Source organism: Sturnira hondurensis, unplaced genomic scaffold (assembly GCF_014824575.4).
Source record: "Sturnira hondurensis isolate 20B ecotype Veracruz unplaced genomic scaffold, ASM1482457v3 Scaffold0008640, whole genome shotgun sequence".
In the NCBI taxonomy this organism is placed as follows: Eukaryota; Metazoa; Chordata; class Mammalia; order Chiroptera; family Phyllostomidae; genus Sturnira; species Sturnira hondurensis.
The window spans coordinates 9,473,088-9,499,908 of NW_028081271.1; the positions used below are offsets into that span (position 1 = coordinate 9,473,088).

Genomic DNA, 26,821 nt, shown 5'->3' on the forward strand with positions numbered 1-26,821 from the left:
GTAATATACCACTGTCCTGACGACATTTTTGGAGTTATTTTCCATAAAACATTTGTTAACATGTGTGTTTTTAATTTCAAAGTGGATTAATAAATATTTCTAAAGTTCTCAGTTTCAACTTCTAATATAATAAATATAGACAGATATAACCAACATAAACAGAAGTTCCTATGGGTCCTCGATAATTTTCAACAATGTAAAAGGGCTCTGAAAACGAAATGTTTGAGAACTGGTGCATACAGCAGCAAAAGTTTATGAACTAGGATCAGATACAACAAAGAGAATGAACTTGACAATCACGATACTGAGTCAAAGAAACAGGATATGGAGAAACTCATATGATATGACCCCATTATAAGAGTTTCAAAATGGGTAAAACATATTATTCACGGTGCATAAGTAGGTGGTAAAACTGCAAAGCAAAGAAGTGATTTACGCAGAAGTTACGACCGTAGTTATCTTTGGGAGAAGAGGAGGGGATTATGGTTGGGGAGACGTGAGGAGGGGCTTTCTGGGGAATGGCAATGCTTCTTTTTGATCTATATGGTGGCTAGACTCTCATTATTAGTTGTTTTATTTATATTTTATTTGCAGTAAATTTATGAACTAAAATATATTTTAAAAATCAGAAAAAGCTCCATCATCACCAGAGGAAAAAGTAGAGAGTAAAAAAGCACAAAACATTAATAAAAATAAAGGTAGGGGGTGGGGTTCATAAGGGAGATAAATGGTAATGGAAAATAAAACACTTGATTTGTAGAAAAATACAAATAAAGGTAGTAAGTTTATTCTAACAACAAAACAGACTTTAAAATAAAAACATTTCACGCAAATTTGATCACTAACTCTGCATGACATTGCAGAAGAGAGGGAAACCAGGTTTGCTACGGTAATTGTGGTGAGAGAAATGTGTCAGCCTCAGAAGCTACTAAGGTGGTCCATTTTATCCTTGAACAGTGTAAAAACACTTCTAGATATCGAGGGATAGTATATAATACAAGATTCAATTCACTAAAGAGATACAAGTAATTTATATTCTTCAGTAGGCAATAACAACATTCTAAAATATGTAAAATAAAAAGTGACAGAATTATAAGTAGAAATTGACAAATCTATCATTGTAATGTATAATTTAACACACTAATGCCAGATCAAATCAAACAGACAAAAACATTAGTAATGATAGGGACTTGAAACATATAATTAACATGTTTGATCTAATATATGTATGTGTGTGTTTTAAGATAGAATCTTAAAAATATAACCCTGTACCCCAACTTAGAAAATACACAGTTTTTCAAACACAGATCATTTATAAATATCGACATTCCTTTAGTCCCTAAAAGAAGTCTCAATACATGTCAAAAAATTATATAAAAATTAGTACATTTTCTGACCACACTGGAAATAGTGTAATTCAGATAATCTTTAAGTATTTTAAAAGTTACATAAGGCATGCCAAACTCAAATATACTTCTGCATTATTTATTCTTTTAATTTCTTCATATTTCTTTTCAATATAGTGATAAGACAATCAACATCTGGCTGGCTATATGAGAAATATGAAAATAATCAGGGTTGTTTGGAACAGAAAAGGTTGTAAGGTAATGATTTCACGAATATTGAAGCAAGAAATATAGCAAAAGCAATAATCTGACTGAACACAAGCAGATTCTAGCGCAGCAGTGACTGTGTTTCAGAACAGGCCGCCACAGAGGACATGGACTCTGTCTCTGCAGTAAAAGTCAGGAGGGCCTCTGCCTTTACGGAGGGGTTTCTTCATGAAAGTGGAGTCTTAGGTTACATTCAGCTCCATGACTGTGCTCACATTAAATACTTTACCCTCCAGGTGATCTAGAGCTCTGTAAACTAGTAGATAATGACCAGTTAATTTGTTACATTATACTAATATACTTGTGCAACACACACACCAATGAGATTTCACATAAATTTTTAGGCTATCTGAATTTTTTCTAAATTTAAATAAATTTTTCTTATTTTCCTACATTTTATGAAAATTATTTATAAGTTTAAAGGAAAACTACAAATTGCCACAAATTGCTGGAAAATGGCTCATGCAATGACATATTTGATTAGAAAAATAATGAAGTTGTAAGTATTAATGTTTATTAGCACTCACAAGGCAGATAGCGTTATAATCTGTAAGATTTTTCTTTCATATTCTTACAAAATTTTTTAATGATTCAAAGGAAACTTTTTAAAATTTCAAGAAAATGGTAAACCATATTTAATGACAAAGAGTAGTAAATTTTGTAGAAAAATATTTTAAGTTATCCCATAGGGAGCAAATAACTAGTCCATCGTGTGGGTCCCATGGACTTGGCTGATTCTCCAGCTCATTCCAGGTCCATTCCCTGTGACTTTGGCAAGATACCGCAGTTTTATTCCACGCTGAGTCAGCCTCCAGTACACGTGCATCGAGAACATAGCTTGGACTTTCGATTACTCAATGCCTGAGGCAGCACAGCTACTTAGCGAGCTGCACACTAACCAACACTTTTAGCAGGATAATACTGAGTCAGTCACTCGAATTCAAGGACTTCTCTCAGGCGGAATTTGTATCATTTGAGGGATCCTTCCTACCTTGGGAAAATTAAATGAATTGTGCGTGTTTACACTCAAAAGGGGCCCAGCCTACTCTTGTTTAGTATCTGGGCTCCCCAACAAGCTCAACTTTCTGAGTAAGAAAGGAAAGAAGAAAGCTTAGCATAAGAAGAGTACATCTGAAAGATCATTTACCAAACTCCCAACTTTGTCAGGGAAAGAAGAGTCTGAATATCATAATCCCCTTTGAGAAATAACACGCTATATTAAGCTATCAAATATCACCTTGTACCAGACTTGTATATAAACCATAGGCAGTAGGCAGGCATCAAAGGTTTTAGACAAAAATTGGGAAGAAGTACTGAAAACTAAGAAAGGCTATCCATTACCACACCTCTATACTAGAATTGAGAAGGGAATGTCTGTCAGATGTGCAGACCTGGCTCTTAAAACACCTGTGTTCGGCAGGCACACGGGCCGCAGATCGGCTCCATACTGTGTATTAACTCTTCAAATACCGGTGAAAATGACAAAACTTCAATGGTCCTGCCAGAGGTTTTGGTCACTGCTCACTCAGCTTTACTTTAATTTAAAGTTAAAGATGCATAATTACTCTGTAAATTTTAGTCTTCTCATAAATCTAGGAAGGAAATAAAAAATTCTGGCTCGGTTGTATCCTAATACATTCCAGAAGTTCCTAAACATTTTCAGTAGCAGGTACAGCTTTATATAACAAAATTACATGATCAAGTATAACAGGGGAGGGCTATTCACATAAAGAACATTGAAAGTATTGTACATACACTATTAGTAGGTGAATGGTATCCATACAGTTGAAGACGCTGACACAGAGCACAAAGGGCCAAATGAAGTGTCACATTTCAGAATGAACCCAAGTATAGGCAAAGAAAAAAAGAAAAAGACGACAAAAATACCAATTAGGAAGGGCAAATCATTATGCTACAGTCTATATATAGAGCACACATACCAGTGAGGTGAATGTTAAAGACGGGTAGCTAAGTTTTTCAAATCTCATTAATTAAACATCAAGTGAATCTGTACTCGTTTCAACTGTTTTCATCGTAACTTTACGACAGACCTACTGCTCTGAGTAAAGCGCGTTCCTTCAGGGTATGTGATTTCACTCAGACACGCCTCAGCAGTTCTCCGTGGGATGGGGAAGCCAGACGGGCAGCACGCGCGGCAGTGGGAATGAATGGGGGGAGAGGCCTGCAGTGGAATCCTGCTCTGCTCTTGTCAGTGCCCGTCCTTACACAAGTTAGCGAATTTCTCTCCGACTGTTTTGTCCTCTGTCCAGCAGGCATGGTACTTACCTGGGGGAAACATGAGGACTGAGCAAAAGTGACATTATAATGGCTGTAGCACAGAGGCAGAGTGAGTTTTGTCTGGCATGTAAATATTTTAAAATTTAGTTCTGATTTCATTTTGATTTGGGTATGTAAATAAATATTCCGTTCAAGTAGCTACGTGGTTCTACTAATTCCTCTTTGAGTGTTTACTGTATTGCACACACTGTTCAGTGGCTACATATTTCAGCACAGCAATCACACGTGATCATTACTCCCATCCTCCGCTTCACAAAAGTAAGAAACTGAGGCCCAGAGACGTCAAGGACCCTTTTCAAGGTCACCCAGGTAAAGAAGGGTAGCGCTAATATTCAAGCCCTGAAAATCTGGGTCCTGAGCTTGTGCACCGTCTCCCTCACATAATCCATGTATTTTCACCATATATTTTAATGGCTGTGAAACTCAAAAATCTCATCAGTTCACATTTGCATTATTTAAAACGCGGTGACTATTAACAGTAAGTTACCACTAATTATCTTCATCATTACACATAGTAACACATATGTGTAGAGAGCTCTGTTGTCCTAGAGTGCTAAGACTGTTTTAAGAAGTAGTCTGACAGTAAAACTCAGTAAATGAAATTTCAGGAGCACTAATGAAACTATGTCAGATAAATCTGTGGGAGGTCCCTGTGGAGACCATTGATTTTAGTAAGCATTCTTTCACACAGAAACAAGTTATGTATTACTTCTTAGTTTTTTTTATTTATTCTTTAAAACAAGTATTCTTCCCTATATATCTGCTAGGGAAAGCTTCACTGACCAATGGGCATATAAAATACTAGACTTTGAGGTATGCTTACATAATTTAGATTTCACAATTGAGGCAGTCTTTCCCTAAATAATCCAAAGTTAATAAGGTTTTCTTATGTCACTATTATAGATGATTCATATTTAATTATAATTAAATTTACTTTACTTGGGCTACAGTGAGGTTCAGAGCCAAGTTCTGTGCTGCTTCTATAGGTTTTCCCAACGTGGGTTGTCTGCTATTATTTTTCCCTTTCCTCTCTCCCTTTGTTACTTGACTTAGGTATTTTAGTAAATATTAATGATTAGAATAGTATTTATTGTACCTTTTTTTTTAAAGATTTTATTTATTTATTTATCTTTAGAGGGGAAGGAGAGAGGGAGAGAAACATCAATGTATGGTTGCCTTTTGTGCGTCCCCTGCTGGTAGTTAGCCTGCAAGGAACCGGCTTGCAACCCAGGCATGTGCCCTGACTGGGAATCGAACCGCGATCGTCTGGTTCGCAGTATTTATTGTACTTTTACTGAAAGATCCATAAATTCTTTCTGGAAGTAGTATAAATAAACAAATAAATAAAAGTTAAATTTCTATTCACTAAAATACAATCTAGTTTATCACTAAGGTATATCAAGATTAATTAATATAATTCAACCTCCTAAATGATATTTTATTAAAAACTTGTCTACCCAGTCAATTATAGCTGTTAACCTATCAAAATTAAAATAATTGTTTATTTGTTGAATATATTATATTATCTACAGGAAATAAAACTTATGATAAAACCTGAATCAGAGAACTCTCAATGCCCCTTTAGTACTCGGCTGACATGATAAGCAGCTCTTTGATTTTTCCCGAGTGCCTTCATAAGCTTTGTCAATCAGTATATTGGGGGTAGTTCCACAAACGCCGATATATCATAGTCAGTGTTACATGAAATAATATGCCTTGTATAACGCCAATAATCTGCTTGTATTAATATAAATATGAATATACACTTTATACGTCTGTTGGGGTTGAATACGGCACCCATCTTCTACAGATAACCCATGTTCTAAAAAAACCTAATATATATGCTTATAACAGTGAGAAAAAAAATGCTGTAACTCTCTGAAGTTAATTATTTGAATTCCTGGTAGACCAATACAAATCACTGATTTGCAAATGAAACAATGATCATTTACACGCCAACAAACTTCACTGTGTTTCTGCTATTTAAGTCCTAGATGAAGAAATATGCCACAGTGAGTAAGAGTGTAGATTTGGGGCTACCTAGCTGTGGGCGCAAATCTTGGCTTTGTCACTTAATAACTGTGCAATTTTGGACAAGATATTTAACCTTTCCAACTACTGGCTTCCCCATCTGTAATTACAGATAATAGAAGAACTGCAGGGCAGATTAAATGAGAAAATGCACGCAAAGCATCTAGTACAGAATCTGATAGGAAGGGCTCAGACTGTTATTTTTTATTACGTGAACCTGGGATGTTTCAGGTTGAAATACCTGGGGCAAGCAAAAGAAAACTGGTAGGAAAATGGAATGAAATGCTGCTTAATTCCACCTTCAGAGTAAGATGAAAAAACACATCCCAGAAGAAGAATCTATAATACATACTTCTAAGAATGCCAAAAAATTATTTCCTTGTTTTTGCTTCAACATTCATATTGTTATAGCACCACTAAATTCACTCATGTATGTAATGAAATCTTTGCAATTCACCTTTAAAATTTTATACGCATAATGATCTATATTAATCTATAATATGATACACCCTTCAAATCTCACAGATAACAAGAATATGAATAAAATGATTTCATGAATGTAATTATGGGTACAGATATTTAATATCAATATTTTACATAAATATTGATATTGATGCATATCAATACTGAAGCAATTTTTCTATATAAGAGCTTTAAAAAGTTTTCAAGAAAGGGACAGCTCTAAACTTATACACTTAATTGTTCTCAACATGAGTGATTCTTATCTGGAAAATTCACCAAAATCTATAAATTATTCTTACCAGCATTGCATGCTTTTCTTCATCTCCTTTAGCTTCTCTTTTTTCATTTTTTTTCCTGAATATCTCTTGAAGCTAAAAAGGAAGCCACTCGAGAATCAAGTACCAAGCAAGAGTTTCAGGGTACCTACCCACCACCTTATACCAACTAGGTGCAGTCTTAAAACGAAGGAAATAACTAGCTTCATCTACATATAATATTAAAAGTACTATATATATATTTTCTAATGCCAATTTTTTCCCAGAGACAAAGAGAATACATCCTTTGGCATTAGCAACCCATGGTTACGTAAAATGTATAAAATTACAGCAATATGTTATCTCTAATACACAAAGACACGGAGCTTACGGCACACACAAAGAGGCGAAGCCTACTGGGGTACACAGAACACTGGAGCAGGACCCAGGGTCTCTGGGTTTGAGCCCACCTGCTCGAGAAAAAAATGGGATGGACATTTTGCCACAGAAGGAGGTGCAGAAATATGTGGGTAAAAAGAAACGAAAAATTCTGGAAGGCAGGGTGGGGGTGGTAGGACCAGCCAGGTCACCAGACCAGCACCAAGGCTGGCCCAGTCAAGTGAGCGAGACCAAATGACAAACACCCACATGCAATGCTACCCCTCCTGCTTTAGACGGGCCTTCGGTCAAACCAGGGGAAGAGAACAGGAAAATGGGGACGAGACTGGAGTGCAGGCAGACACGGGTAAAAGTGATCAGGAAGAACAACAATCACAAACCCCCGAGGGGGAAGGTAGAGGCATTCCTGCCACACAGCTGTGACTGGGTGGCTGGCAGGGTGGGGACAGAGTGCAGACTGGGCACGTGTAACACCTCAGGGCCCTTGTCAGCCACTCAGCGGAAAATCCTGGACACATTTCAAACTTCCAGAAAATGTGTAATCAACTATAAACATCTTTATACACTGAAAGTCATTTACATTTTTACAGTGCAAAAAGTATTCCAAGTACATGAGCATACACTTCTTTATTAAATTAAGGTGAAAGCATAACATTTTTACTTTATTCTACAACACGATTTAAAATAATGCAAAAACATAAAAATAGAAGCAACCGTGAATTATTGACGACACTCAGCACGTAACATACATACCACCAAGAACTCCTTCTTATCCACCATCTCATTCCCATCAGCATCAAACATGTTGAAAGCTATTCTAAAACCCGCCTGCGGCTCTGCCAGGGAAACCAGAAACGTGTGTGTGAAACAGGAAATGGTTTTAACGTGCAAAGTCCATATGTAAACAGTTACCTATAGTATATTATATTTGGTACAAAGATATCTTCCTTAACCAACAAATTGAAAGCAACATGTTACTATTAAATGTAATAAAAGCTGTACATAAGCATGCACATCTGTGTTTTATATATTAGCATATTTAGTAGCAGAATTGATAATATACTTTAAAAACTCTATGCGATACTTTACATGGTAAAATATGACCACCTTCCTTCCAAAAACAAATATGGCAGAAGGCACTAGTCCAAATTCTGGGAAAAATTATAATGGAAATGACCTATCAAAATACCAAGCACAAGAAATTACATATTTGGGTTTATACTTTTAGAGTTTTCAAAAATTAAAATATAAAATAAGAGACCTAAATAATTAATTCCTAATTTCCCCCCAAATACAAGGAACAATTACTTTTCTGAAAAGGACAGACTCTCGTTCAGTATGAACTGCTTTAATTTTACAAACCCTACAATGAGGTTCAGTCTTTTTTCCCTTTTTACTTCTAAAGCATAATAAAGAAACCTTGGACACCAGAAAACTTGAGCATATCGTTAGAGGGTGAGCTCAGTGTCCACGCCTTTCTCAACACGTTTGACCTCTTTTGGGATGACTGGCAAAAGTCTAAAAAGGGATCTCTTGCATGTACACGTGCCCCTGCCTGTTGTGAAACCCTGAACCCAGCAAAAGGGAAGCGAGCAGACCCACTTTCTTAACTGGTCATAGCTGTCTCTGCAAATAAAGGAAACAGAAGCCCGTCTTTTATGCAAGTCCATTTCTTGCATGTATGGTAGGAATCTAAACTTACTTTCATTATTATTCATTTGACAAAGAAAGAAAAAGTTACACCACCTCTGACAACTAAGTTTTAAACTTTAAAAAGTTCATGAAAATATATGTAGATAATAAGCCCTTACAAACATTGTTCAGAAGGAAAAATAAAGTTAAAATAATAAAAAGTTAAGGGGAGAAAACTATAGACAAGTGACATAAATTATCTAAGCTACTTCCTGCCGGCCCTCTTTTCACATTTTTTTGGTTTTACTCTAAATGACATCCGTAATTTAAAGATTCAAACTCTTAGACGTTTCAAAGAGAGGCCTTGAACTCTGAAAGCAGAGTTACAGTGTCCCCATACCCTCACCTTTCCAGAGGAGGCAAAGACCACCCCGTGTGTTCTTTCCTACACCCTCACACAACACCCCACCCCACCCCACGACTTTCTTAACCAGTTCTGTTTCAGACTCACTATCACCTACTGGTTCAGGTACTTATATCTTTGAATTTTGCATCCAAAGTTATCGTAGCTAAAAAAAGTAAGTTTTTAACACATCTCTGAGATACTCCGGTATCCCCTCTAATTTTCCTGGTAGCATCATTCATCATTGAAAGGACTCAAATTGTCACAGTTCTGGTTTCCATACATCTATCTCCACAAATCCCCACAATGGGGAATTCCACTACTGATATTCTTCCATTCATGTCATTCTTCATTCATTCACCAGCTATGTTTTGAGAGGCTAATGTGTCAAACACTGTTCTTGATACAGAAATGGACAAAAAAGATAAACTTTTACCACTGAGGACCCTGCATTCAAATGTGGCAAGACAGGCAAGAACATGCAAACCAACAGATAAATACTTTCAAATAGTTTAAGTACTATGAAGAAAATAAAACACTGTGAAGGGATACAAAGGAGGAGATGAGAGAGGGAGCTATTTTAGAAAGGATGGTCAAGGAGGGATTCCCTACGTCTTCCCATTTGGAAGGAAACCGGAGTGACGTTTACTAGCACGAGGGTCCGAAGACAAGCACTGATGCCAGAGGGAGCAGGAAGTGCACGTTCCTGAGGTGGGGATAAGGGGTGCAGAGGTCAGGCGGCCGGAGTGTAGCTACTCCACCATTAGACGCAATGCAATTGAACTGAAAACCCTAGTAAACCCTTCACATATTTCATAAGAACTGCTGCATATAAGAGGAAGAGAAAAATGGAGCTGTATGAGGATGTACGATGGGTATTCCGACAAACTTACTAGTTAAAAGATTCATTCTTTCACACTAGCTTTGCAGAAACTGTGATTTGAGTGAAGGCAGCAAGAAATTTATAAATCATTGCATGTCCCAACCTTTAGGCTCTCATGTAGATGAAACCACAGGGATTGATCTATATGAAATTTATAATTTATGAGCATTTTATTACTATACTATAAGCCATAATAATATTGATGATTTTGACTTGATATGCCATACTTAGCATTTTCTGTGGTCATTTAGACATAAGTTTTGCAAAACAGTATGGACAGACCTAAAGTGATTTTCAATAGAGAATTTAAGAGGTTTTCTAAAATTCTGATTAAAAAATTACATTCAGAAATATATTTAGTGAGTACACTTACTTGTTAAAATACACAAAAGAAAAAGATATTCTGTGTAAGAAATCACACCTAGAAGAAAAATGGTACCAGTTATGCTATATAAAACATACTTTTTCTTCATATTTATCAAGGTATAATATTCTTATAATAGCAATGAATAATATTAATAAAGAACTTATGGTTTTAAAGAAGATGATGATATTATTTTAAATGAGACCAAACATTATAAAATCACAGCAAAAAAGCAACAAAATTAATTTTACTTTCATTGTTTCACATGTCTCTGTAGAAACCCATATAAAATTATCACTAATGCTTTTGGATATATGTAGTATTGGCAATAAAAATAAAAATTATAATGTTTATTAATAGCTGTAGCTTTTAAACTTGTTGCTAGTTTTCAGTGTATGAATCAAACATAACATAAAAAGGTTGGGAATGATTAAAACTGCAAAGTACTTAATTCTTAGTAACAGTTGAATTAAATATTTAGAAATTCTTCAGAATTTTGATTTCTGCACTGCATTAAAAAAACAAACTCTGTAGTTATCCTTTTTCTGCTCTCAAGATATCATCGATAAAATTAATGCTTCTATTAAGTATAATCTAAGAAGTTTTTATTTTCATCAAATGGTTTGTACTCTACACACACACACACACACTCTCTCTCTCTCTTGCTCTCTCTCTCTCTCCAGCTTGAGTTCTGTGTAATGCCAGAATCACAAACTTTAAAAGGAGTTGATTTGGAGTAAATAAAATTACGAATTCTGTTACTCACATTCTTCTTTTTGGACTATAATACCCAGAACTAGAATTAATGTGCTAATTGACTTTCCAAGTGGATCCTGAGAAAATTAAAATTGGGAATAAGCCAATAACACTTATCCAGATATCAGTCCTGATGCTTGGTAAAAGGTACAGTACAAAGAACCCTCACATAGCTATACTGTGCACGGTAAACCTCCCTCCACCTGGTGTTCTTCGAGGCTGCCCTCTGTGTCACAGAACAAAGAGGAGAGGAGTCACTGTCAGGCAGTTTGTCAGAAGTCATGAAGGGGATGCACCAGGAGGCCCTGACAGCATTCCCCTCTTTTGTCTGTACTAGAACACTGTGACCTAGGGACACAGTTCTGGTTGACTGCCATGCATGTTATGGGAGAAAGATTCTGGGACTGTAAATGTACGTAAAGATACAATACCTGGATTTCATAGGGATCCCTCAAAAAACCCAAAACAAACAAAACAAAAAAAGAAAGCAAACATAAATGCAGGAGGGGTAGGAAATGGGATCTGGAAACGGGCTCTGTTGCCCCAGCTCCATCGAACTCCTGTCCAAACTGGCTCAGTGGGACACACGCCCTGACGCTACCACCCACCCTCAGATCTCAACGGCAATCTTTCAGACACCTTCCAGGAAAAATTTCTAAGACCTTTAAAGATCCTTGGCACCAATTGTGCAGATTTTAAAACCCTAAGTTATGAAAAGCTTGAAGTAAAGGATAAGGTGCTCTCTCCTCTCAGATTCCATGAGAACCAGGTGGAAGCCATTTTCAATTCTACTTTCACAAAATATACAGACCATAAATACTCCTCTAAACCATTTGTCTTCATGTGAGAATAAAACATTATCCAGTTACTACTGGTTAAAACTGATGAAAAAGAAAAGGGTAGCTTTATATAATTTCTTTAATATTTTAATTTCATATATTCTTATACTTGAAAATATAAAAAGTATATCTCAAACATTCCTTTTTTAAGATTAAATTAATCCTAAATATTTTATTACTTTTTGCTATAAATTTGTACAAAAAGTACACTGTAAAAGAAAACTGCAATAAAAGCTACATAGTTTGACTGTATGTATGAATCAGTGAGTTAAGTTGGACACACAGATATGGAGAATAGAGTAAATTGAAACAAGTGAATTTTGCAGTAGGAGCTGTATTTAAAAGAAACATGTTCAAATTGGGTGACCAACAACAGATCCAGTAAGGTTTTCATAGTGATTAAATTTAAGAAAACCTATAATTCCTGAAAGTAAAATAGATTTAGAGATTAGTATTTTAAAAGATATGTTCTTTAGGTAAATATAGCCTATACTTCTCAATATGGCTAAAAATGTTTTTCACCTATAAAAGTTCATTTTGTTGTAAAAATTTTGGAAGATGTAAATAACATATATAAAAAGTAAAATAAAAAACACCCTTAATCCTACTATGTAGAAACAACCATTGTTAATATTTTTGTGTTCTTCTCCTTAGCTTTTTCTCTATGCACAGATATACACACATAGTTGTAAAACTATTTTAAATATGAAGAAAATCTGTATATATAAATAGTATAAGTAATATTATATCGATATTAAAATGCTTAAGTACTGAAGTTAATAAAGTTAACTTACCTCTTTCTTTAAGATTTCGAAATAGCTTTGATGATCCTTTCCAAATGGGTGGCGTTTCTGAGAGCATCTGATTTAATTCCTATGACATAAGATGACATAATGCTGATTATAGGTAAATTAATGATAAAACAGATTAAAAATATTTGAATTCCTAGACAAAAAAATTCACTTAGAAGACTGAGACATGGCTGTATTTACCCTATTTTCCACCCACAAAACCCAGTATTTGCCCATAGTCCAAACATAAAATAAATGATAAAGACACTACATTTGGTAGCCCAATTAGAGCTACCAAAAAACTCAGATAAATTTAATCATTAGCGTAACACACATGTGATAACCAAATGAAGATAAAACGGTGAGTTTAAGTTGTGGAGCCAGTTAGAAGACAGTTTCGTGAGAGCCACTGGAAAAAGCAGGCTCCCTTATGAACGTCGGAAAAGACTCCTGGCTTCACACACTGTCTGCTCTCCGTTGCCCTTTCGGATTTACAGGGCTTCGTGGTGGGATAAATAAATGGACAGAGGATTGTATTGGGAAGGAATAAAGACCATTTTAATAGTGGCTCAAAGAATTATGACATTACATGAAGTGGGAGGACACAGACATTGAGTTATTGTGGACATTTTCAATTCTCTTTTCCAATTTTAACTTAAATATTCATTAGAGGACACAGACTTCAATTATTAATTAATTGGGTTTTGCTTTTAATCAAACTATCACAGCTGGTGGTAGAGGGAAACTGTTTTGGAAAAATTTAAACATCTGAATTATTCTTTAGATACTAAAACAATTTTGAATTATTGTACATACTGTGTTGAAAATAACTAAGTGAAAATTATAATTTGGTTAAATGTGAAGAAAAATTATTAAAGAATTTGGTGAGATAACTTGAAATAATTTGAAATTTAAAAATTAAGCCCTGTCTGGTGTGGCTCAGTGGACTGGGTGCCAGCCTTTGAACCAAAGGGTCACTCACTGGTTTGATTCCCAATTAGGTCACACGCCTGGGTTGTGGGCCAGATCCCCAGTAGGGGGTGTGCAAGAGACAACCACACACTGATGTTTCTTTCCTCGTCTTTTTTCTTCCCTTCCCCTCTCTCTAAAAATAAATAAATCATTAAAAAAAGAAATAAAATGATTTGTATCTATTGAGAAAAAATTAGTCTGCCAAGTAGCACACTGAAAAAGAAACACTAGAAACTATTTCTATCTCCAGATTCGATTCTTGCCACTCAAAGTCTGGTTACCCAGTAGCCTAAGCGTTGCTACCTGGGAGTTATTAGAAATGCAGAATCTCAGTTCCCATCCCACACCGACTAAATCAGAGTCTGTGTTTTTAACAAGATATCCAGGTGACTTTTATGTACATCGACATGTAGAAGCATTCTGAACAAACCCTTCCTGAGGTGGTTGTACCTAAAAATGTGCTATGGCATTCATAAGGCACCTCTTTCTTTACAGAGTGGAGCTGGTATGCAAATAAGGAAGCCCTGGATGCCAAGGGGCAGAAGAGGTATTTTTAGGGTATTTATGGACATCCCGAAGCCCATCTGTGACTCCTGGCTTTCATTTCCTTCATTGTGTTATCCCGGCACTACAGGTAACAGATGCCACCAGGTAATAGGCAGCATGGCAGAGAGGCGAAAATTCAGGTATCAATAACAATGAGAAGCTGGCATATCTACTGTTTGAGCAACACCAAACTCACTAAACACACACCTAGAAGTGGAATGTTTAATATGCATTTTCAGCTTTACTAGATAGTCAAATTTCTCTCAAAGGTGAATATACCAATTTATAATCTAACCTGGTTTTTCCTCTTCTTGTCCATACTAAGTATTGGTATTGTTAGATTTCTGAAAGTTGAAAATCTGATGGCTGTGAAATAGCATCATATCTGGTTTAATTTGCATATCCCTGATTACTAGTGATAAGGAGCTTATATACACACACCAGCCATTCTAACCATGTTTGTCCACTTTTTTCTTATTGGGATGACTTTCTTTTCTATATGGACTTAGAGTAGTTCTATATGACTTACAAGACACTTTAGATTTACTGTTAAAATGTGGCAAGCATATTCTCTCATTTGTCATACATCTTTCAACATTGCTGACACTATCTTTTAGAATGCCAAAGTTTTTGATATTCAACTTTGTAAAATTTAGCAATAATTTCCTTTGAGTTTTTTTTAGGTGTCTTTGTCTAATAAAAACTTCCCAGACTTCTTATTTTGCTTATAATATGTCAGAATTTTTGCTTCTCAAAAATAAGAACTGGCCCTGGCTGGTGTAGCTCAGTGGATTGAGCGCGGGCCTGCGAACCAGACGATCTCGGTTCGATTCCCAGTCAGGGCACATTCCTGGGTTGCAGGCCAGTTCCCTGCAGGCCAACTCCCAGCAGGGGATGCACAAAAGGCAACCATACATTGATGTTTCTCTCCCTCTCTCCTTCCCTCCCCCTCGAAAGATAAATAAAATATTTAAAAAAAAATAAATAAGAACTGGATCCATCTGAAGTCTGCTTTTCATATGGTGGTCAGTTTGAGACCTAATTTTATTTGCCCAAATGTAAGAAAGACTATTGTTTCAATACCTACGGGTCAGTCATTTCTCCAATGACTTATAGCTCTTCCCATGCACGCCTACATCTGTTTCTGGATGCTACAGTCTAGTATGTTGATCCAATTACAGGTATTGCAATAATAACAATACTACTTTAATTATTATACCTTTATTATTAATCTTAACATGATACAGGAACAAATGTTCTCTTCTTACCTTTTTCTTCTTGTCCTTTTCAGAATTGTTTTGAAAATCTAGGGTCCTTATTCTCCCAAATGAATTATTTCTCTGTTTACTTACATCTTTTAAAAAATATAATTAAATCCTGCAACTTTACTGTATTTATTTACTGTTCTTAATTACTTTGGCGGAGTGTTTAGGGTTTTCTACATAAAGCTCATGTCATCTGCAAAAAGTGACATTTTTATTTCTTCATTCCCAATTTGAATGCCCTCATTTTCTTTCTCTTGCCTGACTGCCCTGGCTAGGACTTCTAGTATTACGTTGAATGTACAAAAATCCACCATGTTCCTATATATTAGCAATGACATTTCAGAAGAAATTTTTTAAAATTCCTTTTACAATTGCAACAAAAAGAATCAAACACCTAGGAATAAATTTAACAAAGGACATGGAAGATCTAAATGCTGAAAACTACAAGGTATTATTAAAAAAGATTTAAAAAATACAATGAAATGGAAAGATAGTCCATGTTCATGCACTGGAAGACTTAATCTAGTTAAAATGTCCCTATTACCCAAAGAGATATACAGATTTAATGCAATCCCCATCAAAATCCCAATGACATTAAAAAATAGAAGAAAATTATCAGATTTGTATGGAATTACAAAAGACCCTGAGTAGCCAAAGCAATCCTGAACAGGGAGGGGAGGTGAGGGGTGAAGCTGTAGGTATCACACTCCCTCACTTCAAGTTATACCACAAAGTGATGGTAATCAAAACAGTATGGTATCGGCAGAAAAAAAAATGGGGGGTAAAACAGATACACAGACCAATGGAGCAGAATTGAGAGTACAGAAATAAACCCACATGTATGTGAAAATAATTTTCAAGAAAGGAGTAAAAAATATACAATGGAGAAAAGCTAACCTCTTCAATAACTGGTGATGTGAAAATTGGAAAGCCACTTGAGAAGAATGGAACTAGACTACTATTTACCCCCATATGCAAATATTAACTCAAAATGCATCAAAGACCTCAATATAAGACCTGAAACAATACATTACATAGAAGAAAACATAGAGTCTAAACTTACAGATATCAGACTTAGAAAAGATTTTATAAATTTGACCTCAAAGGCAAGGGAAGTAAAGACAAAAATAAATGAATGGGACTATATCAAACTGAAAAAGCATCTTCACTGCAAAGGAAACCACCAAGAAAACAAAGAGGTGACCAACTTAATGGGAGATAACATTTGCAAATGACAGTTCAGACAAAAGGTTAACATCCAAGATATATAAAAAACTCACATACTAACACCAAACAAACATTCCAATTAAAAATGGACAGAGGACCTGAACAGACACCTCTCTGAAGAAGACGTACAAATGTTAAAGAGATAAATGAAAAGATCTCACTCTCACTAACTACTAGGGAAATGCTAATCAAAACAACAATGAGATACTATATCACAACTGTTGGAATGGCTATTATAAACAAAATAAGTAATAAAAAGTGTTGGAGAGGATGTGGAGATAAAGAAACCCTCCTTTGTTGCTGGTGGGAATGTAAACTGGTGTGGCCACCGTGGAAAATAGTATGGATACTTCTCAAAATTTAAGAATAGAGTTATCACATGACCCAGCAACTCCTCTTCTGAGTATCTACCTAAAAAAATTAAAAACATCTACTCACATAGATACATGCACCCCCATGTTCAGTGCAGCGCGATACACAGCGGCTAAGACGCGGAAACAACTCAGGTGTCCTCCAGTAGAGGGCTGGATAAAGATGTGGCACAGACACACCATGGAAGACTCTGTGCCCTTAGGAAAGATGAAATGCTGCCACTTGTACCCACATGAATGCACCCTGAGGATATTAAAGCTAAGTGAAATAAGCCAGTCGGAAAAACTATGTCAAAACTCATTTGTCAGTTCTACTATTGCTATTGTATCAGAGTCTCTTTGGCCACCATGAACAACCTATGGACATTCCTACAAACCTGCCCTGCATATGTGAAAGCTCCTTTGCTTATATGCACTGGTATGGAGTTTCTGGATAATAGGGCATATTCAAGCTTACTTTACTAGGAATAGATGCATCCACTGTTGTAAAACTTAAACCCAGGAGTGTAACTGATGGGTATTGGACATGTGGATCGTTAATTTTAGTAGACACCGCCAACCTGCTTTCCCAAGTGGGTACACCAATTTACATCCACACATGAGAGTTACCACTGATCCACACCTTCAAATCGCTCTTGGATGTGATTTAATTTCCAGAAAAAAATAGATACCACAGTATACGTGTGTGTGTGTGTGTGTGTGTGTGTGTGTGCATGCAGAGAGAGAAAATATGCACACCAAGAGCTTTAACTCACCTGTTTGGAAAATGACTTCCACGTTTTAACAACTATAATAAACAAACATGTAAGAATTAGATGACTATCAAAATCTGTAACTTATAACACCAAGCTTTCATATCTAAAAGGCAAAGTTTCTTTAACCTCAAGATTTGGATCTAAAATATTTTTTTATGGTATATATTTATTTCACATACTATAAACCATTCATAGAAAATAAACTGAATAGAAAACATATTTTTCCGTAATCATTATCTTACTTTGAGGATTTCTGGATTTACAGAGTAAGTGAACTCACTTCATGTCAAACATCTATGGTCTTAAAAACACAAATAATAATGTTTATTCAATATTCATGCTAGAATATAAAATATTAACATATATTATAATTTTAAGGTGTTACCATGATTTCTACTGTATTAGTATCTCTGATGATAATTCAAAAGTCAGGTCCCTCCAGGGTAAATGGGAAAGACGGGGACAAAGGGAAGAGAGGCGAAGCAGAGAGCAGATAGCGTGAGCTACAGCATCTCATCCCATTTCCATTCTTCTCCCCTAACGATGTCACAGTTGAGTGAGATGCCAGGGATCGCTTTCTGTTTCTGATTCCTCTTCACATCCTGAAGACCTCAAAAGCTATAAATCTCACAATATTGGACTAAATGTGAGTCACAGGGCTATTTCCTCTGCTCAGGTCTGAACACTGAATATCTAACGACTGCCCAAGAATCACCTCCAGGTTTATATAGGATTAAGTCCTCTCCTACAGCTGAATTAGAAACTGGTCAATATTAAGTACTTTTGCTACATTACAGTAATGACAACCAGAAATATTCCTACATGGCGATGTGGTTATTTCTGTAAAATTAACCATAATTAATGTAAACAACCTGTCAAATTCAAGATTATGAGATAGGCATTTTCTTTGCTACATTCTCTTTTTTTAAACAATGAGTCATTTTCAGATCAAAAGGGAGTATGTTCTAGTATTTAGCAAACTGATTTCTAGGCAGATAGACTTCTTTTTTATGGAGCAACAGCGTCCTTTCTTTACCCAAGGTTATTTATAGAAACGTATAATCAAGTGGTTAAAATCCTATGTCTACAAAGTAGAGTTCAGCATTTAACCTTCATTATGATAATGTATACATTTACATTTAAAGACATCTTCCTTTCCCTAATGAGCAGAACAATGTGAGTATTTATGATTCTGCTGCTTTGGAATGATAGCAGTAAGAAGAGGAGAAAAAGAAATGGCACCCAAGTACGTGCACACGCTCTTGTGCAATGTTCAGAAGCTACTTCTCAAAAGAGGAAGTTAGACACACTCTCGAGTTCTGTAGGGTTTATGAGATCTCCAGGGTAAATTATTCACAAAAGGCATATTCATTCTGCCGGATATGTGACCATGTTCAATATTATTAGCTTTTTCTCACAAAGACTAGAGAGCCATTATGATTGCTCTTCAAAGGATTTTCTGATTTTCTAAACTTATTTAATGTGAAGTTACTGCATATATAAATATAACTTGGATGAAGAAGGACTTCAATTCTATTGGATAAATTTTATTTCTTAAAGCTATACGTTAATGTTTATTTTACTTTTAATATTTTTATGTATGTCTAATTTTTTAAAATAATACATCTTTTAAAACTAAAATTAAAATAATATTTGAAGCTATATGAGAGTAATCAATTACTTATTTTAGTTCTAGAAGGGATCTCAATTAACATTTATTTGTATTATAAACTATTAGTCTGGTAAAATTTTATAGCATAATGTCTTTCAAAATACCACATTATTTGGTTAGTTCTTCTGAAAAACATACTGCTGTACACTAGAGATAAGAAAAAATCCCATAAAATTATTAAGATAATTTAAAAAACACATTTACATTTGGGCTCATCTGTTGTAACAGCCAAAATGAAGTCATATGGGGTCATGAAGAGCTGCCCCTCGCACTCCACAGAGGCAAACAGACGAAACCGCCTCTCCCGGGACGTGGCGTAGAGGTCAAGGTCGAGGTCTTCAGCGTCTGTTCGGCCAGCGGCGACCTGAAGTTAAGAGGGCAAACCAATTTGAACTACATGAAATAACACCTCCTTTTGGAATATAAATGTTTTCAATTGCGTTAAAAGTGAATTAACAGAGTAAGTGAAAATTTGAAAATACTGTCTTCTAAAGAACTTAGTACATTTTAAATAAATTATCCACCCGAATACAATGAATTAATATTCCAAAGATCCCACAATGAATACTGTTAAGGGCCTGAAGTTTTTAAGCTGGGACTTTGAAGAAGTGATTTATTTCTTTATTCCTTCAAAGTCCTTTGAAGGACTTTGTGATTTATTTCTTCAGTTTCAGTCTGAGAAAACATTAAGTTTCTGAGCTAGCAGTTTCTCTAGGGGAGTGATTTTCACCCTTTTTCATCTCATGGCACATGTAAACAAATTACCTAAATTCTGCATCACACCAAAAAACTTTTTTTTGCCAATCTGACCAAATAAATAGGTAAAATTTTGATGCATTATCACCAGAAGCTATTGTGTTGGCTGTTGTCATTTTTTAAAAGATTCTTTTATTATTATTTATTTATCTTTAGAGAGGAAGGGAAGGAGAGAGGGAGAGAAACATCAATGTGTGTTTGCCTCTCGTGTGTCCCCTGCCGGGAACTGGCCTGCAACCCAGGCATGTGCTCTAACTGGGAATCGAACCTCGATCCTTTGGTTCACAGGCTCGCACTCAATCCACTGAGCTACATTAGCCAGGGCCTGTTGTCATTTCTTTAATTTGACAATCTAAGAGAAAAGGGGTCAGTGCCCTGACTGAACAGTCAGGTGTTGCGTGTTCTAAATATTCGGCGGCACGCTAGCTGAAAATCGCTGCTCCAGGGGGAACACTGACACAGGCTGAATGCCTACTATGCACTCTCTGTAGAGGCTTATTTCATTAGAAGGCTATTCATTGCAGCTGATTAATTTTCCTTAAAAAGTGAAACCCTGATACCACTGGTATGAGGCTACCACTAAGGAAACCATTCAGTGGAGGTGCTTAGATTAGACCTAAAGTTGCTAACTCTAACCCACTGTGTTACACTTACTACCAATAGTCATTCTGAATTTTACCTAGGGTCAAGAGGAACAGAATCAGAAGGAGTACGTGTATGAGGGGAAGGAAGTCTCTTTGTTTTCCTTAATTAGAAGAACTTTCTCTGTAGATAAATAATTTTTCACTGTTATTTATTTTCTCTCTAAACTAACAATAACAAATTTATTTTTAACAAAAGGATTATGTTCCTGATCATAAAAGTAACACATAATTATTGTATATAATTTAGAAGACAACTTTAGAAAATTATAGGTATAATTTTTGTAGGTTTTTTTTTTGTAAAAAAATTGGGTTATACTATTACTGTTCGGTGTTCTGGTCCTTTTTACTTAATAATATATCAAGGCCATTTTCCAAGTCACTAAACAGTTTAGTGGAGCATTTTTAATAATTGTATACGACTTCATGGTAAATGCTTACAGCATAACATAATAAATCCAAATGGTTGAATATTTAGGTGATACATGCTATTTACTTTTATAAAACAATGTTATAATGTCCAGCCTTGAACATATTCAGGAAGAAGAAAACACAAATTTTAATCCCAGGAAGATATATGAACATTCTAGATTTACACAGCACATCTGAAAGATGGTAATGATCTTCCTGGAATGCAGGATTTGCATTCATAGAAAGGAGTGGGTCATTGACAACAATTTCTAAATGACAGAGTAAAGCAGAAATTTGATAGAGGAATTTAATCTGACAGAAAACAAATGGCTTTAGGGAGATTCTTCAGTGTAAGGATGACACAAAGGAAACAGTGCTTTAGAGAGAGAAAGCAACCAGGTCAGAGACAAGCAGCTCGGCAGTGCGTCCATAACAGCACCCAGGTAACCCACGGCATTATGAAATTGTTTTGCTCTGCTGTGGATGCAAAGTCAGACAATGAACATCAATGTCAAGAATGGGCAATAAAACACTCCTCAGGGATCGGCCTACCGTCTTCAGTTCCTTCGACACTATGTCCCAGGGGTTTCTTCTTCCTCCCAGAGCAGGGAACTCAATCTCGTCTGTGATCACAAATCACTTTCCTGCTTTCCTCTTGCTAGGCCACTTCCTCAGGCCTAGGTGACCCCAGTTAACTCTTCCCCAGTGAATTTCCTGGAGGACCACTCACTGCAAAGCTGTTTTTGCACCACAATCTGAAGCCATGCCTTAGTCTAACACCCTGAACCACAAATTTTTTTATCCTGAACCACAATTTAAAAAAAAATTTTTAAGACTTTATTTACTTATCTTTAGAGGGGAAGGGAAGGAGAGAGGGAGAGAAATATCAGTGTATAGCTGCCTCTCATGCATCTCCTGCTGGGAAGGAGAGAGGGAGAGAAATATCAGTGTATGGTTGCCTCTCATGCATCCCCTGCTGGGAACTGGCCAGCAACCCAGGCATGTGCCCTGACTGGGAATCGAACCGGGATTGCCAGGTTCATAGGCCCGCGCTCAATCCACTGAGCTACACCAGCCAGAGCCTGAAATACAATTTTTGCCTATAACGTCTTATGTTATGAACTAACGTGGACTTGACCTGTGACTTCTACCTCCTGGCACTGCCATTACTAACCACGAGGTGCCTGTGTTTTCTCACCAAACTCTCCTTCCTTCCTTAAGCACGGCCACCGTTTGCTCCAGCACGCTGAACCTACAAACCCCTGCAGTCTGATGCCCCTTCTAGAGCCGATGCTAACAACTCCTCACTCTCCTTCACTTTCACTAACGATCAATTAGCAAATCCTGTTGGTTTCACTTAAATTTCTCAAATCCACCCACTGCCACTACATTTTTTTCAAATACCCCCGTCTCCCCTAAAATTTTACAGTAATGACCTAACTATAATTTTTGCCTCTAATTCAGCCTATACTGAGAGAAAGAAAGACAGGAAGAATATAGAATAATTTTGTATTCTTTAACTACTCGAGCATGGGTATCAGAAGCAATGTACCAAGGAGAATTAAACAAAGGTTTGCATTAATATTCTACTGCATGAATTCTGTCCGCTATTACTCAGCAGAAATTACCATCATTTTTGATAATAGCATTATTTGGTGAAGCCCACAAATCAACATAGCGCCACCTTAAAAAGAAGGTCTGGGGAAGAATTTGGAAATGATCTGTTTCACAGATTAAAAAATATTTACATATCCTAAAAGGGAAAAATATGACTTACAAACAAGAGGGATACCCCGAGCCTGGGTGCTTCGCAGGGCATCCTGCTACTTCCTCCACTGCCCTGGCTCCCTTCCGTGTGACGGGCCCCATGATGCAATGACACACACGGGCACTGCGGGCCTGAGCCAAGGACTGGCGGAAAGTGAAAGCCAGTTTTCCCGTGAGTCCCTTAAACTGGGCTGATCCTCGCACAGATCTAGACCTAGCAGGAGAATCTGACTTATCTGGTTGGAGAACGGGACAGGCTAAGGAGCATCACAGGAAATCAGTACTTGTGCAGGTTAGCACATTCCCTATGCCCTTCACTGAACTATCTGTCTCTTCCTACTAAGATGTCACAGTGTTTGATTACCAAGCTTTTGGTCACAGCTTTGACTTTCGTAAAACAAAACCCCATCTTATTGACCATCTTTTTAAATTATTCATGATGATGGATATGTAATTTCCTCTTCAAAGTACACTTTAAAATCAATGTGTTAAATTTGAAAAATCTTTCTGATAGTTTGTTTGGGCTGACATTGAGTTTGGGAATAATTTAGGGACACTTGATTTTTCCCAACTGGAAATCTGACTGTCTATTTTTTAAGGACACGATACTGGATTGATAATAATAACTTTCATTTTAGCAATTACATGGATATAATTCAGGGTTGTTGGGTTTTTTTTTCTCTCAGGTTAAATTTCCTGATCTCAGTCACTCAGTAAAGTTTGCCAGTGTTCTTCACCTACATTTTAACTATTTTTGGTAGATTCACTCATATATGGTATAGTTTCTGTGTAATAGTGACTTGGGAATGGACCACTTCACTCCTATTAGATTTCAACTGGTTATTTTATAGGAATGAGAAAGCTATTGATTTTAGTACTGTGTTGGCCAAAAGGTTTGTTTGGGTTTTCCTGTATGATGGCTCTAGTAGTGCTTAGTTGTCTTTAACTTCATTTGAAACAGTTTTGTTAGATTGTATTGAGACAGCTATCATATCAGCACATATATTTTTTAAAAACTTACCAAAACTGCTGAATTTTTGTGTAGACATTTTAATATTGAAGATGGGAGAAAATACCTAACATTTTCAGTATATTATGCTGCATTATTTCAAGACAGTTAAAAACACAACTGAAATGCAAAAAAAGATTTGTGCAGTGTGCAGAGAAGGTGTTGTGACTGATCAAATGTGTCGAAAGTGGTTTGCAAAGTTTCATGCTGGAGATTTCTCACTGGATGATGCTCCACGGTCAGGTGGACCAGTTGAAGTTGATAACGATCAAACTGAGACATTAATTAAAAACAATCAATGTTATACCACATGACAGGCAGTATACTGAAAATATCTAAATCAATAAAGTTATTGGTAAAAATGAAAAAAGTCTTTTATTTTATGGAAAAAAATCACACAGACTTTTTGGCCAACCCAATATATTTGTTTTGTATTCAAGTAATCTTACTAAATTCCTTCATTAATTTTAATAACTTTTTTCTTAGATTTTCTAAGTGGAGAATCGTAAGTTCTTTCAAAATAGTGATAGATGTATGGCTTATCCTTTTTAATATTTGTTTCTCATTTTCATTGCCTTAATTACTAAAGGGCTATGTCTCTAAAAATGATGTTGAATAGCATCAGTAATATTAAGCCTTCTTGTTCCATGTTTTGAAGAGAATGCTTCTAATGAGTTTCCATTAAATGTAGTGTTTGCCATTGGCTTTGATAATCATCTTCTACCTTCAAGCAAGAATGGGTGTTTACCTAGTCTACTTTGCTCACTGAAAATAAATGAGTTTATAGTTAGAACTGCCCTTAGAGATCTTTTGGTTCATTTGTTTCTTTGCCTTTTTACTAGAATAGAAACATAAAGTCCCCAAACAATTAAAATATGCTGGGCAAACAGAAGCAAAACAAAATCCCCCCAAAAGCTCAAAACAGTAGACAAACTTCTATTGTGTACATTATCTTTGAGCTATTTTTAGTTTCCAAGATGAACTTCAACTAATGAACTAATGTATGCTTACTATATACAAATGAATCAATTATAAACTAACTAGTAGATTGGAAGATTACTTTATCAAAAACTGTGTTAGGGGAAAAATATGAATAAGCAATCTTGGCTTAATCATTCCTGACTACTTGCAAGCCTTTCCAAAATCCACCTGGTTCTTTCTCTATAGTTTACAAACAGACAATTTTCTTAACTACTGACGTATAAGCACAGATAAAGAACTTTATTTATTTATTTTACTGTGGAACAGGTCTAACCACATTAAACTTCACAGCTGACACGGAGCAACTCTCCACGAAGTTCATTTAGCTGCAGATTCTGACCTGAATTACAGGAATCTCTGAGGAAAGGGGCAGTCCCAGGTCAGTAGACTACCAAGTGTCAGAAGAAACTCAGACCTTTAAAAGATTCAACTTTGCTTTTGAATTTTTCAAAGTTTGAAAAATCTAAACCTTCTGAAGTTTTCACATCAATGGTATGAACATTCAGAAACAACAATCAGCAAGTAAATGTGGAAAACGGTATTCAAACCAGTTTACTAATCCTCTTGATAGTCTTGCTTACCTCCACAAGACAATGACCTTGTATCCCATTACTGTTGTGACGCTTCACCAAATACAGACAGGCACAGCCACTTCCCTAGAGGACACCAGCGTGCATCTCTGGGTACAATCTTCACATTACAAGGAGAAGGTTAAGTGTTCCTATATTCACTGGCTGATCTACGTCAATACCTTTTTTGTTTATCTAAATCCACTAAATCTTTTAATTTCTAAAACCTAAAACTAACCTAAACATCTTTCAATAATATATACTGTTATACTGTCTCAGAGAAAGAAATACCACAGGGTTTCGCTCATGTGGAATCTAATGAATAATCTGAACAAGCAAGTGACAGCTCCAGAGGTGGTTTGGGAGGGCGGAGGGATCGAGTAACGAGGAGAAGGAACTCATGGCCGTAGACAACAAGGGTGTGGTGACTGCGGGGGTCGGGGGGCGGCGGGGGTGCAGGTGGAAGAGGGTATAGGGGGATTAATGGTGATGGGAAAAATATAATAAAGAAAAAAGTTTAAAAATAATATATACTGCCTCAGTAAATGATACTTTTGGCATCACAAGTTGCCAATATAGTAAAGTAAAAACTCAACACTAAGTATAATGTATTTAAAGTGAATTGGAAAGTTAACCTGAAAGCCAAAAAAACAACCCAACTCTGAATTATATGCATGTAATTGCTAAAATGAAAGTTATTATTATCAATCCAGTATTGTGTACTTAAAAAATAAGCCTTCCAAAAGCTATAAAGTGCAACTGGATCATTTGTGAATCACAGGGAAGAGACAGACAGAAGTTGTAGAGGTCATGTTCACTAAGAAGAAGTCTAATTTATGTAGGTTGTCAGCCAAATTAAAAAACACTTTTGCGGGGAAATTTAAGGAAGTGACAGCCTTTAAATGTTTAAGAAATACTAGCAAGAAAACGCTCTAGCTTAGAATGGCTGCAAAGAGAACAGCCTCTCTAGGAAGTGGCAAGGAGGCGAGCACAGAGGGAGCGGAAGCCTGCTTAGCTGCTGCAAACACAGCAAACGCAACAGTTTGTCCAAGCTCCGTCTTTTCTGGAAATGCCTCCTTCAAATGGCCTAATATTAGGTGAAACCCTTTCTCTGCATGTACTTGTGCCTCGTCTTTTTTGTTTTGTTTTTCTTA

The 26,821-nt window shown here is 36.2% G+C and overlaps 1 protein-coding gene and 1 non-coding gene across 2 annotated transcripts in view; one reads left to right on the plus strand and one right to left on the minus strand.

Annotated features, from left to right (window-relative positions):
* Nucleotides 1–26,821, minus strand: part of MICU3 (mitochondrial calcium uptake 3) — a 73,079-nt gene that overhangs the window by 25,593 nt on the left and 20,665 nt on the right. The window contains exons 2-8 of the mRNA XM_037055273.1: nucleotides 19,738–19,897; nucleotides 17,862–17,893; nucleotides 12,729–12,807; nucleotides 10,349–10,396; nucleotides 7,811–7,893; nucleotides 6,704–6,775; nucleotides 3,369–3,407 (exon numbers count right to left, since the gene is read on the minus strand). Of these exons, the coding sequence (XP_036911168.1) occupies nucleotides 3,369–3,407; nucleotides 6,704–6,775; nucleotides 7,811–7,893; nucleotides 10,349–10,396; nucleotides 12,729–12,807; nucleotides 17,862–17,893; nucleotides 19,738–19,897 (513 nt within the window). The remainder of the gene's footprint in view (nucleotides 1–3,368; nucleotides 3,408–6,703; nucleotides 6,776–7,810; nucleotides 7,894–10,348; nucleotides 10,397–12,728; nucleotides 12,808–17,861; nucleotides 17,894–19,737; nucleotides 19,898–26,821) is intronic.
* On the plus strand, nucleotides 827–959 carry LOC118993267 (small nucleolar RNA SNORA66). The gene has a single exon (XR_005067820.1). It is a non-coding gene; the product is annotated as a small nucleolar RNA SNORA66 (small nucleolar RNA).